Source organism: Pituophis catenifer, unplaced genomic scaffold (genome assembly GCF_029215685.1).
Source record: "Pituophis catenifer annectens isolate HBS135680 unplaced genomic scaffold, rPitCat1.0.hap2 SCAF_9, whole genome shotgun sequence".
NCBI classification, from domain to species: Eukaryota; Metazoa; Chordata; class Lepidosauria; order Squamata; family Colubridae; genus Pituophis; species Pituophis catenifer.
This window is the reverse complement of record NW_027256889.1, coordinates 21,630,523-21,646,828: the sequence shown is the minus strand read 5'-3', so window position 1 is coordinate 21,646,828 and position 16,306 is coordinate 21,630,523. Positions and strand designations below refer to the sequence as shown.

Here is a 16,306-nt window from a genome sequence, read left to right as displayed (position 1 = left end):
GAAGAGCCTAATGCTGGGAACGATGGAGGGCAAAAGAAGAAGGGGACAGCAGAGAACGAGGTGGCTGGATGGAGTCACTGAAGCAGTCGGCGTGCGCTTAAATGGACTCCAGAGGATGGTAGAGGACAGGAAGGCCTGGAGGAACGTTGTCCATGGGGTCGCGATGGGTCGGACACAACTTCGCAACTAACAACAAGAACAAGAATTTCCAACTTTATTCTTTGTTTTGCTTTTAAACCAGTCCGGTGCCATTAAGAGCAGCCTAGCAGGTAGAAGTTTGGGCAATTAAAGCTTTCCCTGGCATGGAGAGCTTCCAGCTTCCAGGCCTCTGTTTTTGCAACAGAAGTGAACTTATGACTCAATGGCCACAGGTAGCCTTCAGTAAACCACCGTGGGGTCGCTCTGCCAAAATGGACCGAGCATCTTCCGCAGACAGATCTGGCAGCCTCGTGGGGTTCCAGTTCAGCATTTTGCTTCCTGCTGCTTTGAAGGAAGCTCGGTAATAAATAAAAACACGCAAACCTCTTCATGTGCACATAAATTGCACACTAACAAGTATGTTTGCACATCAGGCTAAAATCGAAGTCGGGCACTTTATGGTCCATGTTGTGAAAAACCTAACTAGTAGCCAGGTTCTCACATACCGTGCAACAACTATTCGTGCAGTGATCGTTTTCTCTTGTTCGATGGTGGATTAGAGTGGTTCAATAAATACAGGTAGTCCTCGACTTACGACTGCAATTGAGCCCAAAATTTATGCTGTTCAGTGAGACATTTGTTATAACCGTCACAGTATCCCCATAGGCACATGATCAAAATTTGGGCACTTGACAATCCTGTATTTACCATGGTTGCAGTATCCTGGGGTCATATGACCACCATTTGCGACCTTCCCAACTGGCTCCCAACAAGCAAAGTCAAGGGGGGAAGTCAGAATCACTTAATGACCATGTGACTCACTTAACAACCATGCTTAACAACCATGGCACAAAAGATCTTAAAATCAGGCATGACTTACTTAAACACTGTCTTGCTTAGCAACAGAAATTCTCATCCTAATTATGAATGATGAAGACTATCAGGATTATGTTTGTTATTAAGTCTCAGTTCTTTTTCTCTTTTTTTCTTTTGGTTCTATTAATAAACTTTCCTTTGTATTAAGCAGCTACCCACCTCTCCTCCATTCCGCTAATTAGGTTTTTCTTCCGGATCCATTAATCAACTTCTTTCTTTCCTTCTTGCTGTCTTCTTTCCCTTCCCCAAAAGGTGGAAACGATATCCGATTCTGACACCGAAAGCCGAAGCTGTCGAGAGTTTCACTCCATCGGTGTTCAAGTGGAAGAAGATAAACGGTATGGCTGGTTAAGCATGCATCTCAGCGCCTGTGTCTCTTCCCTCACACATGTACGCACACAGGCAGACTCACACACACACACACACACATACACAAGCACACATCATGCCACCAATCCCCTGAATTAATGCAAAAAATTATCAGCCGTATCGTCTCCCCACCCCAGATCAGTATTTGCAAGGCAAAATTTCCAGAGAAACTCAAGCAAGAAAAGCTATAGTCATTGCTATAATCCATTGCTATAATCCCATGATGGTGAACCTATGGCACGTGTGCCACAGGTGGCACGCGGTGCCCTCTCTATGGACACACGAGCCGTCACCCCAGTTCAGCTCCGTCACGCATGCGCGTGTGCCTCCCTCTGGCCAGCTGGTCATCGGGTCTCTGCCGCACATGTGGGGGGTGGGGACAGGGGGCGTGCACATGCATGAGGGTGGGCTGCATGCCGGGGGCTGCTCGCACATGCGTGGGGCACGTGGGGAGGCACACGCATGTGCAGGGGCATGTGGCATGTGGCATGCGGGAGGCGTGGGGGCAGGGCGCATACCTGGGGTCACATGTGCATTGGATTTTGGGGGTTTGGGTTTGTACTGTGCTTTGGGCACTCGGTCCGGAAAAGGTTAGCCATCCCTGCTACAGTCTGTGATGGGACAATTTGGTTATCTAGGGATGCTTCACGGCCAAATCTGAATATTATTGCCCTGTCTTGGGGTTTAACATGGTAGGAAAAAAGCCAGAATGACTTCAGGATGCCTTTTGAGGGATTTCGCTAGGTGATACCCTTTTCAGATGACACGGGGACCCATCAAACATACTCACAAGTAGAGATTGAGGCTTTGACTCTTCCTTGGATGCAACGCCTGGGACAAAGGGCAACCCTGCAATCGCAGCCACATCTGGACTTTTTTGACTTTTGACCGCTCCCTCCAATATCTCCCTACCCAGAAAAGATCAAATGACAGACCTGTAAAGCAGATTAAATCAGAGGTGCACAATTTGAGGCTCCAAGGCAGGGGTGAAATCCAGATTTTTTTACTACTGGTTCTGTGGGCTTGGTGGGCGTGGCAGGGGAAGGATACTGCAAAATCTACATTCCCTCCCCATTCCTGGGGGAAGGATATTGCAAAATCCCTATTCCCACCCCACTCTGGGGCCAACCAGAGGTGGTATTTGCCAGTTCTCCAAACTACTCAAAATTTCCACTACCGGTTCTCCAGAACCTGTCAGAACCTGCTGGATTTCACCCCTGCTCCAAGGCCTTCGGGACCCATCGAAAGCCTTGAGTGAGAGCTCTTAACACAACCTAACACTAATGTTTGATGTGAAAGAACAAATCCATGACTAGAGAGTCAGCTGACAAGTAGTATTCAAGAGTGAATTAAATCAAATCAAACTGCAGGTAGTCCTCACTAAACAATTCACTCATTCAATGACTATTTGAATTTATGACAGCGCTGAATGAGTGATATTTAATGACTGGTTCTCATACTTATGTCACTCGCAGCATCCTGCGGTCATGTGATCGTCATTTGCGCTCTTGGCTTCCTACCAGCAAAGACAATGGGAAGCCAGCAGGAAGTCACAAATGGCCACCCATATGAGATCCTCACTTAATGACCCGTGGTAATTCACTTAACGACGGCAACCATACATGCCAGCATTTCCATCGCTAAGCAGCAACGTATGTGATGTTTATAACTGCATCACCCCATGATGGAAATTCCAGTCCCAATTACCATCATTAAGTGAAAATTATCTGAGAACATACCCTGCATTTAGGGAATGTCATCCAGCTGCCAAGAATATTAAGAACTTCAGTTGGGCTGACTTTGGCATTCCAATCTTGGAGTGATTTGGATCTGTTGGACTTCAACTCCCATCATCCCCAAATGCAACATGTCTCGTAGACCCAGGTTCATGAGCATCTGTGGGAAGGCAGGCAAGGCAAGTAATATCAGAAATAACAGAGTAACAGAATTGGAAGGGACCTTGGCGTCAACGTTCCAAGTAATGCACCCATAGAAAACAAAACTCCAAGGCAAGCGAGTTCCTCAAAGAACAGTTTATTGGATACATCATATTGGTGAAAGCCGACTCTGAAATTTCCCGTGGCTTTCACCTGATTAGAAGTAAAAGTTTCCCCTTTCCCCCCAAGTCATTGGTCACACTGTTCAATCCAGACGCTGGCCGGTTGCTGGGTTACTTGCTCCTCCTCTGGCCAGCCACCTGTGAGAATGTCCTTCATCCCCACAAGAAAACATTATTGTTTTGGCTACAAAACCCCATCTAACTATTTCCCCCCCTCCCATCGTTGTGTGGCAAAGCTGAAGCCTCCAAGACAGTGGTGGGTTCCTCCCAGTTCGGCCCGGTTCTCCCGAGCTGGTAGCGGTGACGATATGATGTCACCGAACCGGTTCTGCCCCCCCCCCCATGCACCCCCCCACGCACCCCCCCACGCACCCTGCACCCCGCACCCACTTCACACACACCCCGTGTTATTCTTACCTTTTATTTGGCCCCACCCCAATCTATTGCTGCCTCCTGAGTCCCAGCTGATGGCTAGAGGGAAAAAAAACTGTTTAAACTCTTGCCGCGGGGCTTCAAAAGGCCGCCCTACAGCTGATCAGTGTTAAAAGCAAACAAATGAGTAGACCAGTGCCTGCAAAAATACATGAGTAGATCAGTGCCTGCAAAAATACATGAGCTGACCCCTGGATAGGTGGGATATCATAGTAGCTTATACAAGACCCCTACATACAGGCTTGGGACAACCTAACAGAGGTAGTCCTCGACTTATGACCATAATTGAGTCCAAGATTTTTGTTGCTAAGCGAGACAGTTGCTAAATGAGTTTGACCCCATTTTACAACCTTTCTTGCCACCGTTGTTAAATGAATCACTTGCAGTTGTTTAGTTACTAACCGGCTTCCCCGTTGACTTTGCTCGTCAGAAGGTCGCAAAAGGTGATCGCGTGATCCCGGGATGCTGCAACCGTCATAAATATGAGTCAGTTGCCCAGCATCTGAATTTGGATCACATGACCAATGGTTGTAAGTGTGAAAAACAGTCATAAATCACTTCTTTCAATGCCGTTGTAACTTTGAAGTTAATGAACTGTTGTAAATCGAGGACTACCTGGGAATGAGCAGGGACTCCTCAGTCTGAGTCGTGGAAGGGAGCATTCCTGACTCTGAAAGAAGAATAAGCACTCAAGCCAGAAACTTGGGTTTATAATATTTTTGGTACTGTCTGACCTGATATCCCTGCCATTCACCACCCAGACCCTTGAATTTTGAAGTACCTCGCTAGATACCCCTTTTCTTCTTCCCGTGAGCAATTGGCCAGCATGTCCTCTTCTGCTCTCAGTCTCTCTCTGGTCCTTTAGCATCCATCCAACACTGGTTGCCATAGAAACAGGCCAGGAAACGCAAGGGAGGTTGGTGCTCAAACAAGAAGGCATGGAATTTGTTCCTGCTTGTTGAGGGTTTTTCTGACTCTTGTTCCTGCCTCTGGGACCCAGTAGCTTTGTTGCAGAAAGAGTTGCAGTAAGCTCTCACACTGGATGTAAAAGACATGTTTTCCCAAAGTTCCCCATATATTCTTGACATTCTAATTCTTGGGCCGCAAAGTACTCTGTTTCCCTGAAAATAAGCCCTACCCTGAAAATAAGCCCTAGCATGGTCTTTTTTTAAAATAATTTTTATTAAACAGTTTGTCTTTTAAAATAGCACAAAAATCACACATATATAAAAACAAAACATGTCAAGACATAACGTATTGAACATTTACATAACATTAATGGTAATTGTACAGCATTTCGTATCGACTTACATATTTTGCTTTTGTAGTTTTTATTTACTATTCAATAGTAGAATAATCGCATTACTCCAACATATATATATATACACATTATAATATTCATTGTTCTTATCTACACATTTATATTCATTTATATTTACATCTCTTTATTTAATGTTGTTCAGTTACTTTAAGTTTCATCAATATTAAGTTAAACATTTCTTGTTCTGATTTCTATTTTCGAGCCAACTGTATATTTTATTCCATATTTCATAATATTCCAAATCCTCTGTCTCTTTCAACTCCATAGTCATTTTATCCATCTCTGCTCATTCTTGAATTTTTCTAATTACTGTTTCGTCTGAGGGTACATTTTTTTGTTTCCAATTTTTTGCAAATGTGATTCTTGCTGCGGTAAGTATGTGCAATATAATGTATTGAAGGTTTTTGTTCATTTTCGGGTCCAGTATTCCTAATAAAAACAATTCAGGTTTCAAATCTATTTTTTGCTTTGTAATTTCTTCCAACCATTTTTGAATTTGACACCAATACTTCCTTGCGATGGGGCACGTCCATCACATGTGGTTGAATGTTCCAGATTTATGGTTGCATCTCCAACAATTAGGTGATAAATTGGGATACATCTTGGCCAATGGTTTTTATGTATGTGCCTAATATAAGCCCTACGCCCAAAATAAGCCCTACTTAAGAGCCTGCACAGCCAGCCTCCTGCCCCACCGTGAGCAAGCAGAAGAAGTAAGCCTCCTGTACATGGAGAGGAAAATAAAATACCCCCTGAAAATAAGCCCTAGTGGCTATTTTAGGACCCAAAAGAAAATAAGACCCAGTCTTATTTTTGGGGAAACATGGTAGTTCATACAGTTGTAGAACTAGATTGGCTGGAAAAGGAAACTGCTCATATCATTCAGATTCAAAGATGAAGCAGCTCTGGAAACCGTGAACCCCTTCCTTTGTCCGTCAGTGAACATCTAGAACTATCAAACCGTCTCTGGGTTGCACAGATTAGCACATTCCAGAAGAAAACTGACATGTTCCAAGAGAATGGTTTTTTAAAAAAAAAAAAAATCCAAGGCAAGTTTCCCATTTTGCATACCCATCTCTAATATATTTTGACCACCAATCACAAAGAGGGGCTCAGCATTCTAGCCTTACTCTCTCTCTGATAATGTCACTGAATCACCCCCAGGTTTTTATGGCCCCCAATGGTCGAGAAAGAACTTTATAACATGCATCAATGTCTATGGAGATTCTCAGACATCCAAGTCATGGTTGTCCCAAAGCAGGGGTGAAATGTAAAATGTGTTACTACCGGTTCTGTGGGCATGGCTTTGGAGGGGGGGGGTAATGTGACTGGGTGGGCGTGGCCAACTTTTTTTTTTTTTTTACTTTTAAAAGCATTTTTTTCTACAACCTTAAGAGGTTGCAGAAAAAAATGCTTTTAAAAGCCTCTGACGATCAAGCAACTCAGCTGGGATCACCAGAGGCTTTTAAAGGCATTTTTTTCCCTACAACCTCTTCGGCCGAAGAGGTTGTAGGAAAAAAAATGCTTTTAAAAGCCTCTGACAATACAGGTTAATGGCGCAATCATCAGAGACTTTTTTTTGTTACTTTTAAAAGCAGTTTTTCGGCCGAAGAGATTATAGAAAAAATGCTTTTAAAAGTTAAGAAAAATAGCTTCTGATGATTGCGCAGCTCAGCTGGGTATGGGCGGTGTGCAGGCGATCTGGTCCAAACTGCGAGCATTGTACCCCTGTCCCAAAGGTGCTTTTTCAAGAGGCAACTGGACTTTCTGGTTGTTGGGGGGGGGGGTTTGAAGACATTTCGCTTCTCATCCAAGAAGCTTCTTCAGCTCTGACTGAATGATGGGGGATGGAAGGATTTATACTCCTTGCAGACAGTTGGTCATTTGCATTCTTTTAGCAAGTCGTTAAGGTCACCTGGAGGTTTATCTGTGTCGTAAGGGTCACCTGAGTGATGCAAATGGGTGTGGAACTGTTGAAAGGACCGTGTTGTAGACTGGAGATAGATGATGTCGTATCCCTCCCCCTCTGTCGAGAGAGGGACGTTCAGTTTAAACATGCCGTTCCCAAAAGCTATGTATATGAGAAAGTTTTGTACCATAGGATTGGAAAAAAAAGAGTTGTTCCAGATGACTCAACTTCGTGGTCAAAGTAGAACCTTCTGAGTTAGGTGGATCAACCCTCTCTCCATTGAATTGCTTTGCGTTATAGAATACCAGTATGTCAGGCCCTAAACCAAGAATGACATATGATTCTTCCAAACTACTGTATTTTTCGGAGTATAAGATGCACCTTAGTTTTTGGGGAGGAAAATAAGAAAAAAGCTGATTGGCAGGTGGATTGGCCTCCCAAAATACCCCCAATCAGCTGTTCCCAGAGGTGAATTTTATATATTTTATTTATGCAAGTATAGAAATAATGAGGTATATTCAAGGGGAAAAAATAGAAAGGGGGGGAAGACGATATTGACAAAAATTGTAATTGAGCAAAATGTATTTGAATTTGACTAATTGTATAAGATAAGAAATGACCAACACTCTGTTCAAAAAAAAAAAAAAAAAGAAAGATGTGGGTAAAGGTGGGAGAGGAGAAAAGGAAAAAAAACAATAAAACTTGGTTTTTTTAAAAAAAAAAAACTTCTGAAACTCTGTTTCAGAAAAAACTTTTTTTTCTGCCTCTGAAAGCCTCCGAAACAGAGCTTCAGAAAAAAAGCCTCTGAAGCTCTGTTTGGGGGCTTCTTTTCTGAAGCTTCATTTCTGATACTTTTTTCAGCCTCTGAAACCTCCGTTTGAGAAGCTGGGTGTGGCTACATTCGGAGTGTAAGATGCACCCAGATTTTCACCCTTTTTTTGGGGTGAAAACGGTGCGTCTTATACTCTGGAAAATACAGTAAGTTTTTTTATTGTTCCCACACCTATAGACAGAGTCTTGCCAGACTAAAAACTCTACTATCTGCATCTACGACATACTTTGGGAACTATTAGGGAGAGGCTGTCTTCACCCTCGTTCTCTCACACAAAATATCACAGCTGAGTTGCCTCTGGAACGCAGCCCCTCCCTCCTGAGAACCCACCTCCCCTACTATATTGCCTCACACAGGGAAATCTAATCCTTTCTCCTCTTCATCTCAGGCGTGCTCGGTTCAAGCGGTCCAACAGTGTGACAGCAGGGGTGCAGGCTGACTTAGAGCTGGAAGGCTTGGCTGGGCTGGCCGTGGCCACCGAGGACAAGGCCCTTCAGTTTGGACGATCCTTCCAGCGGCACTCCTCCGAGCCCGAATCCACGCGGCAATATTCCGTCTACAAAACCGTTCACACGCAAGGGCAGTGGGCCTATCGGGAGGACTACCAGATGCAATACGACACGGTGGAAGTGCCACGACAGGAGTCCTGGATGGACCGAGGTTCCCGCAGTCTGCCAGATTCTGGCCGAGCGTCGCCTTGCCACCGGGACGGCGAGTGGTTCATCAAGTTATTGCAGGCCGAGGTGGAAAAGATGGAAGGCTGGTGCCAGCAGATGGAACTGGAGGCAGAAGATTACGATCTGCCAGAAGAGAGTGAGTCTCCCCAGGGCCGGGAAGTTGGGTAGCTCCATCTGCACTGTTCCTGGGCGCAAGCCAAACTGTAGGGCTCTGTGGCTGAACATATTTTCGGACAAGAAAATTAATACCTAACTAGAGAACGAAATGATGATTGCGATGAGTAGTATCCAACATTTAGACCAATAAATCAAAAGCCATAAATAGGTGCTGCATTTCATGTTGCTTTTAGATTACAGAAAATATTTGGAGAGGCTATGCAGAAATTGTCATTTATTTATTTATTTATTTATTTATTTATTTATTTATTTATTTATTTATTTATTTATTTAATTTGTATACCGCCCTTCTCCCAGAAGGGACTCAGGGCGGTGAACAGCCAAAATTAAAAAACATACAAATGCAAAAGTTAAGACAATTAAAAAGAATTAAATCACTGGCTACCCAATTTAAAACCCCAAATCCATAAAATTTAAAATCCCAATTAAAAACCATTTAGGCTAGGCCGGCTTGATAAAATAAAAACGTCTTCAGGGCTTTACGGAAGGTCCGGAGGTCCGGGATCAATCGTATTCCAGGAGGCAGCTCATTCCACAGGGCAGGTGCCCCCACAGAGAAGGCTCGCCCCCTGGGGGCCGCCAGCTGACATTGCCTGGCCGACGGCACCCCGAGGAGGCCCTCTCTGTGAGAGCGTATTGGCCGGTGGGAGGTTATCGATCATCCTTGCATTACATAAATAATTTGCTTATTCAAACACTTTTAAAAGGGAGAAGTATATCCAGGGATTCCTCTTGAAATGCCTTCAATTTATTTGATTATAGATTGTCCTCCAATTACAACAGTCGTTTAATGACTGTTTGAAGTTACGACAGACCCTCCAAAAAATGGTATTTTTGATCTGGGTTTGAAGTTCTGGTGACAAAGGTGCCCCTGTGGTCACGTGATTATATTTTGGGTGCTTGGGAACCGTTTCAATTGGCAGCCTCGTGCAGTCATGTGACTGCAATTTATAACAACTTTGACCAAAATTTCAGCAAAACACACCTGTTGCAGACAATAGGTTTGCTTAACAACTGTGGCATTCAGTTAATGGCCATGAATTTGCTTAGTGACCACTTAACAACCACCGCAAAACAAGTTGTAAAATCCGGTCGGTCATATGATGACCCGTTTAGTAATCGGCCAACTTGTGACCGTAATTCTGGGCTCAGTTACCATTGTAAGGTGAGGACTATCTGTATTTAGGAGGTGTTTGAAGGTCCTCTATGACTTGTAGAACCAAGTCTCCAGAGCAGGGGTCTCCAACCTTGGCAACTTTAAGCCTGGCGGACCCCTGCTCCAGAAAGCCACTATCAATCTAGCTTTCCACGCATGGATTCAATCCCAAGAAAAAGAAACTCTTTCATGAAACTTTTTCTGGCTGGGAAGTATGGAACCTAACAGAGGTTTCAGAGGGATGGTAAGATATGTCACGGTAAACAACATCAGCAAATGTTGCCTCCTCTCCCACATCCAATAATAAAGTAAGCTCAAAACCACTTCCAAGTGAAATTAAGATATTCTCCAGTATCTTGGGGTAGAAAGTAGAACATGCTGGAGTAAATGCATGGCAGAATTTGGTACAGCTTTCGTATGTATCATTATGGTTGGTCATACAGTCAACCAGATGTTTAGGCTGGATTTGGCATTTTATCCACCATTTGAGTTCTTCCCAAGGACCTGGGATTGGCAGAAGTTGCTTGATGGTATTATTAGTATTATCATTATTGCTTTATCTCAGGGATGGATTATCTGCTTACTTCTGGAAACTCATAAACCATAACTAATGAGCCAGGAGAGAGAGAGGGTTGTACAATAGACAACGCTATCCCAAAAAAAGTAAAGAAGTCAAGATGGCAACTGGATCATGTGATTGAAACTGTGTCCTGCCTTCTCTCTCATACATACATATACATCAGTGGTGGGTTTCAAAAATTTTCGCTACCAGTTCGGTTGGCATGGCTGGAGGGGGCATGTGACTGAGTGGGTATGGCCAACTTGATGTCACTCATGCCCACACCCACTCAGTCACATGACCCCCCCCCACCTAGCCACGTCCACAGGAAAAGGTAGGAACATTTTTGGAATTTCCACCTATCTACGCCCGCCCTCCCTTCGCCAGTCATCCCCGTTTCCCCTCCTTTAGTGGCCCTGGCCCTAGCCCCACTTCCTCCCCCACCACCGCCTCTTTGTTTGGGCTGCTTACCTTCCACAGCAGCTGCTCCAGAGTCCGGAAGGCAAGCTGACCGGAGTTTTCAGCTGCCCCCAGCCAGCCGCCACAGCCGCAAAGTGGCTCTCAAAGAGGCGGCTGGCCGCAGGCCACCGAAAAATACTGGAGGTTGCGGAAAAAGCTGCTGCCGTGCCATCGCCGCCACATGCACATCTCATTGGACTTGCAAGGCAATGGGATGCACGTGCACGAAGAACATGGTGGCAGGGCGAACAAGCAGCGACCGGGGAACTGGTTCGGGGGTGTGGCCAGCCGGCTACACCGGTTCAGCGACCTTGGCCAAATTTCCTCCAATGGTTCGCATGAACCAGTGCAAACCGGCTAAATACCACCTCTGATACACACAGAGAGAGGGGAGGCACGAAGGAGAGAGAGAGAAAGAGAAAGGAAGGAAGGAGAGAGAGAGAAAAAAAAGAAGGAAGGAGGGAGGGAGAGAGAAATGCTATTGTTTATAGGAAGTGCAATTCCACAACATTTGTACAGACATGGAGTCCCCTTTCCTACTTTGGGTAGAACTGAGTTCACTCACTAAACTAAGCCAACATAGTACATAAAAGTAAACCCACCCAACTATTTTATTTATGGTTAGCATAATTTTTCATAGATTGTCTTATAACACATAAACAGAACAACAACTGGAAGGTTCATATAGAAATGTATAATAATAGGCAGATATTTTTTTTCCATTCCTGGGGGAATCATTCAAATATGCCCTTGATCGCTTGTAATTAACATGCCATCTCTGAAACATGGAAATAGAATGCATGGGGCTGGATGTTCCCCAGATAGCAGCAAGCATGGAAAGGGGAGAGGGATTTAATCCTTTCAGCCATTTAGATGGGAAGGAGGAACCTCCTCTGAAGTTGTTATTTGCATCTGGAGGAAATCTGCTGTTGGTGCCAAATTTGGGGGCTTTTTGCCTGCCGTAAATGCCAGTTTTCCAAAGAATTAGCATCTTCTATGTATGACTGTAACTTTGTTGCTTGTACCCTTACGATTTACATTGACATTGATTGTTTCCTGATTGCTTATTTGTACCCTATGACTATCATTAAGTGTTGTATTTTATGATTCTTGATGAACGTATCTTTTCTTTTATGTACACTGAGAGCATATGCACCAAAGCAAATTCCTTGTGTGTCCAATCACACTTGGCCAATAAAAAATTCTATTCTATTCTATTCTTCCAAGCTTGTTTCAACTCCAGCATTAATAAGCTTCCCTCGGTGCTGGTTGCCTTGTCTTAAAAAAAATAAAAGATTGCTCTTTAAAAACCTATGCAATGCCATTCAAGGGTCTCCAGCCTTGGCAACTTTACAGTTTATGGACTTCAACCTCCAGAATTCCTCAGCTGGGAGTTGAAATCCACAAGTCATAAAGTTGACAAGGTTGGAGGCTCTTATAAGCTGATTTGTCATGCAGAGGAAGGACCTATCAAGAATCACTAGTACAGAACAGGCTTCAAATTTATCCCAATCGTGACTGTTTCCATTGATTTTCTTGCTTTATCTTGTTCCTGTCCAGTTCTTGAGAAGATCCGTAGTGCGGTTGGCAGTGCCCAGCTCCTGATGAGCCAGAAAGTCCAACAGTTTTACCGACTCTGCCAGCAAAATATGGTGAGGGGAACATTTGATATATGATATACATTTATATGATGCATAAATAGGCTTTCTTAATTTGGAGTGGTTAAAGAAAAGTCCAGCTTCCTCCAAGAATTCAGCTTCTGGTGACTTCATGGTCACGTCCAGGGACTTTCTTGGCAACAATGCAATATTAGCTTGCCACAAATTTCTTCTAAATTGGTTGATTTGATGTCTAACTTCTAACCCTGAATTCCTGGTGGTTCCTCCTTATGTTTCAATCTACACAATGGTCAGTCTGGTGCTGCCACCTTCTGAGATTTTGGAAGAAAAGAGGGAGTTGTAAAACTTGCCCATGCTACCTGTGACTTCAGCCAGTTTTCCCTGGGTGTGATTTTACAGTAGATGCCAAGTTGTCATTGAAAATGCCACATGCCATACTGAACCAGAAATGGGCAAAGCCTTGTCTTCTGAATGTTCTTAAACTTCAGTTGCCAGCAGACCAGGAAGGTCTACAGGATGTGATAGTCCAAAAATCAATGAATCAGCCACATAAAGCTTTTGATGTTCCATACTCCACACCAGGGGTCTCCAACCTTGGCAACTTTAAGCCTGGAGGACTTCCACTCCCAGAATTCTGGGTGTAGAAGTCCACCAGGCTTAAAGTTGCCAAGGTTGGAGACAGTGGTGAAATGTAAAATTTGTTACTACCAGTTCTGTGGGCATGGCTTGGTGGTGGTGGGGGGGTAATGTGACTGGGTGGGCGTGGCCAACTTTTTTTTTTTTTAACTTTTCAAAGCATTTTTTCTAATGCTTTGAAAAGCCTCTGCCGATCAGGCAACTCAGCTGGGATCTTCAGAGACTTTTCAAAGCATTTTTTTTACACCTCTTCGGCCAAGAGGTTGCAGAAAAAAAATGCTTTGAAAAGCCTCTGACGATCCCAACTGAGCCGCACGATCACAGAGGCTTTTTTTTTCTTTTAAAAGCATTTTTTCAGTCGAAGAGGTTGTAGAAAAAATGCTTTTAAAAGTAAAAAAAAAAAAAGCCTCTGATGATCGTGCGGCTCAGCTGGGCATGGGGGTGGGGGAGTGCAGGGATTTCTGCTACCGGTTCTCTGAACCACCCGCCGCCATCGCTACCGGATGAGGCGATCCGGTCCAAACTGGTTGGAGACTGGAGACCCTTTCTCCACACTAAAAAACAGGCAAAGCTTTGATCTCACCTTCAAGGATGCCCTCTTCATATTTTTGCCCACATCATGCAATCATTCTTGCAGCAGACCAAAATCTGACTCTGATACCAAACTAAACGTTTTTTTCCCTTTCATTTTCTTCCTGGCAGGATCCCAATGCTTTCCCCATTCCCACTTTCCAGGATCTGGCTGGATTCTGGGATCTCCTGCAGCTCTCCATTGAGGATGTCAGCATGAAGTTTGCCGAACTTCAGCAACTCAAATCTAACGGGTGGAAGCCCATTGAGGCTAAGGTAAAAAAGAAGAGGATGAGATAAAACCCCTTGCCTATATTTTCTTTGCTGACTGTACTGGCTCTTGTTTAGTCTGATGAAAGTAAGTTTGCTTCCAAAATCTCTGTCCAAGTAGAAAAGAATTGGATGGACAGTGATGGTGAACCTTTTTGGCACAGAGTGCCCAAACTGGAATGCACATGAGCTGGAGTGCCGGAAACCCAAAGACTAGCTGGCTGGTGCACATGCCTGTTTTTTGGGCATTTTTGGCCATTTTTTTGGTCATTTACAAGTTGTTTTCCAGGCCATTATCACACCGTTTTTGGCCATTCTCAGGGCCATTTAAAGGCCATTTTTGGCCTGGAAAACGGCCTGAAAACAGCCCAGAAAATGGCCCTGTTTTTCAGGCCATTTTCTGGCACTCTAGTGCCCGTGAAACCAGCTGGCCAGTGCACATGTGCATGCCAGGAAACCAGAAAAGCAGCTGGCGATGGCATGGGTGCCCACAGAGAGGGCTCTGTGTGCCACCTCTGGCATGCATGCCATAAGTTCGCCATCACGGGACTATGGCATGAATGAGGCAATGAACAGTGAAGGTCCTAACTTGCATTTCACAGGAAGTTCTCTAGCTCACTTGTGTTTCTATTGGCTCTTTTTTGATCTGATGTAAGGAAGTTTGATGAAGGTAAGTTTGCGTTTGAAATTTGAAATATCTGTCCAAGTAGAGAAGAGTTGGATGGACTGTGGCTATGTATGAGACAATGAACAGGTCCTTTTGAAGCTCCTATCTTGCATTTCACAGGACGTTCTCTAAATCAGTGGCCTGCCCGGCTTCTCATCCTTCCTAGCAATGACCTCCAGCCAGAAGTTTTTCCACCAAACATTTTCAAACTGGGAAGCATGAACAGCCAGGGAAACTGCAGAGTAATGGATGTTTCCCAGGAAACCACACTATCAAGAGCAGCTTTCTATGCTCGACCCACTAATAAAGTTATACCCTTGAGCCTCATTTGCTCACAAACCCAGAATGGCAGCTTGATGCATTGGGGTCTTTCTTATGAATTCTCCAGAATGGGGACCCTGTGCAATGAACAGTTGCAGGAAATGGATATGTGTACAGGTAGACCTTGACTTATGACCAGAATTGAGTCCCACATTTCTGTTGCTAAACGAAACATTTAAGTGAATTTTGGCCCCATTTTACGACCTTTCTGGCCACACTCGTTAAGTGAATCACTGCAATGGTTAAATTAGTAACATGGTTGTTAAGTGAACCTGGCTTTCCCATTGACTTTGCTTGTCAGAAGGACGCATGTGACCCTGGGACACTGCAACCGTCATAAATATGAGTCAGCTGCCAAGCATCCGAATTTCAGTCACGTGACCGTGGGAATACTGTAACGGTCGTTAAGTGTGCAAAGTAGTCATAAGTCACTTTTTTCAGTGCCATTGTAACTTTGAGCAGTCACTAAATGAACTGTCGTAAGTCAAGGACTACCTGAAATCTAATGAAGAGAAGGACTAGGGGTCCTGATATCAGTTTTCCGATATTTGAGGGGTTGCCACAGAGAAGAGGGGGTTGGCCTATTCTCCAAAGCACCTGAAGGCAGGACAAAAAGTTATGGATGGAAACTTATCAAAGACAGATCCAATTTAGAATTAAGGATAAATTTCCTGACAATGAGAAGACTTAATCAGTGGCATGGCTTTCCTTCCAGAAGTTGTGGATGCTCCATCACTGGAGGTTTTTAAGAAGAGATTAAATACCATATTTTTCAGAGTATAAGACACACTTCCCCTACCCCTGCTAAAAGAGAGTGGAAATGTTGGTGCATCTTATACACCAAACACAGCCATTTTTGGCCTCCCGAAGCCCCACTCTGCTCGTCACACGTTTGCGAAAAACAGGCCCATTTTTTGGAAAAAACGGGGCGTGCAGAGGGTTTGGGAGGCCTGCAGAGTCCTCCTGGGTGCCGGGGAGGGCAAAAACTTTTTTTTTTCTTACTTACCTCTTCGAAATTTTGGTGCGTCTTCTGCGTCTTATAGTCTGAAAAATACAGTCGCCATTTATCCAAAACGGTATATAGAGACTTCTCAAACAGAAGGAGTTTGGATTAGAAGACCTCCAAAGTCCCTTCCAACTCTGTTAAATTGTCACTGTTACTCTAATGCAGAGGTCTTCAAACTTGGCAGCTTTAAGACTTGTGGACTTCAACTTGTGGACTTCAAGCTATGCTGGCTGGAGACTTCTGGGAGTTGACT

The 16,306-nt window shown here is 44.2% G+C and overlaps 1 protein-coding gene across 1 annotated transcript in view; it reads left to right on the top strand.

Moving 5' to 3' along the window:
• Positions 1 to 16,306, top strand: part of DLGAP3 (DLG associated protein 3) — a 59,888-nt gene that overhangs the window by 39,278 nt on the left and 4,304 nt on the right. The window contains exons 6-9 of the mRNA XM_070949370.1: positions 1,267 to 1,352; positions 8,325 to 8,749; positions 12,525 to 12,616; positions 13,922 to 14,065. Coding sequence (XP_070805471.1) covers positions 1,267 to 1,352; positions 8,325 to 8,749; positions 12,525 to 12,616; positions 13,922 to 14,065 — 747 coding nt within the window. The remainder of the gene's footprint in view (positions 1 to 1,266; positions 1,353 to 8,324; positions 8,750 to 12,524; positions 12,617 to 13,921; positions 14,066 to 16,306) is intronic.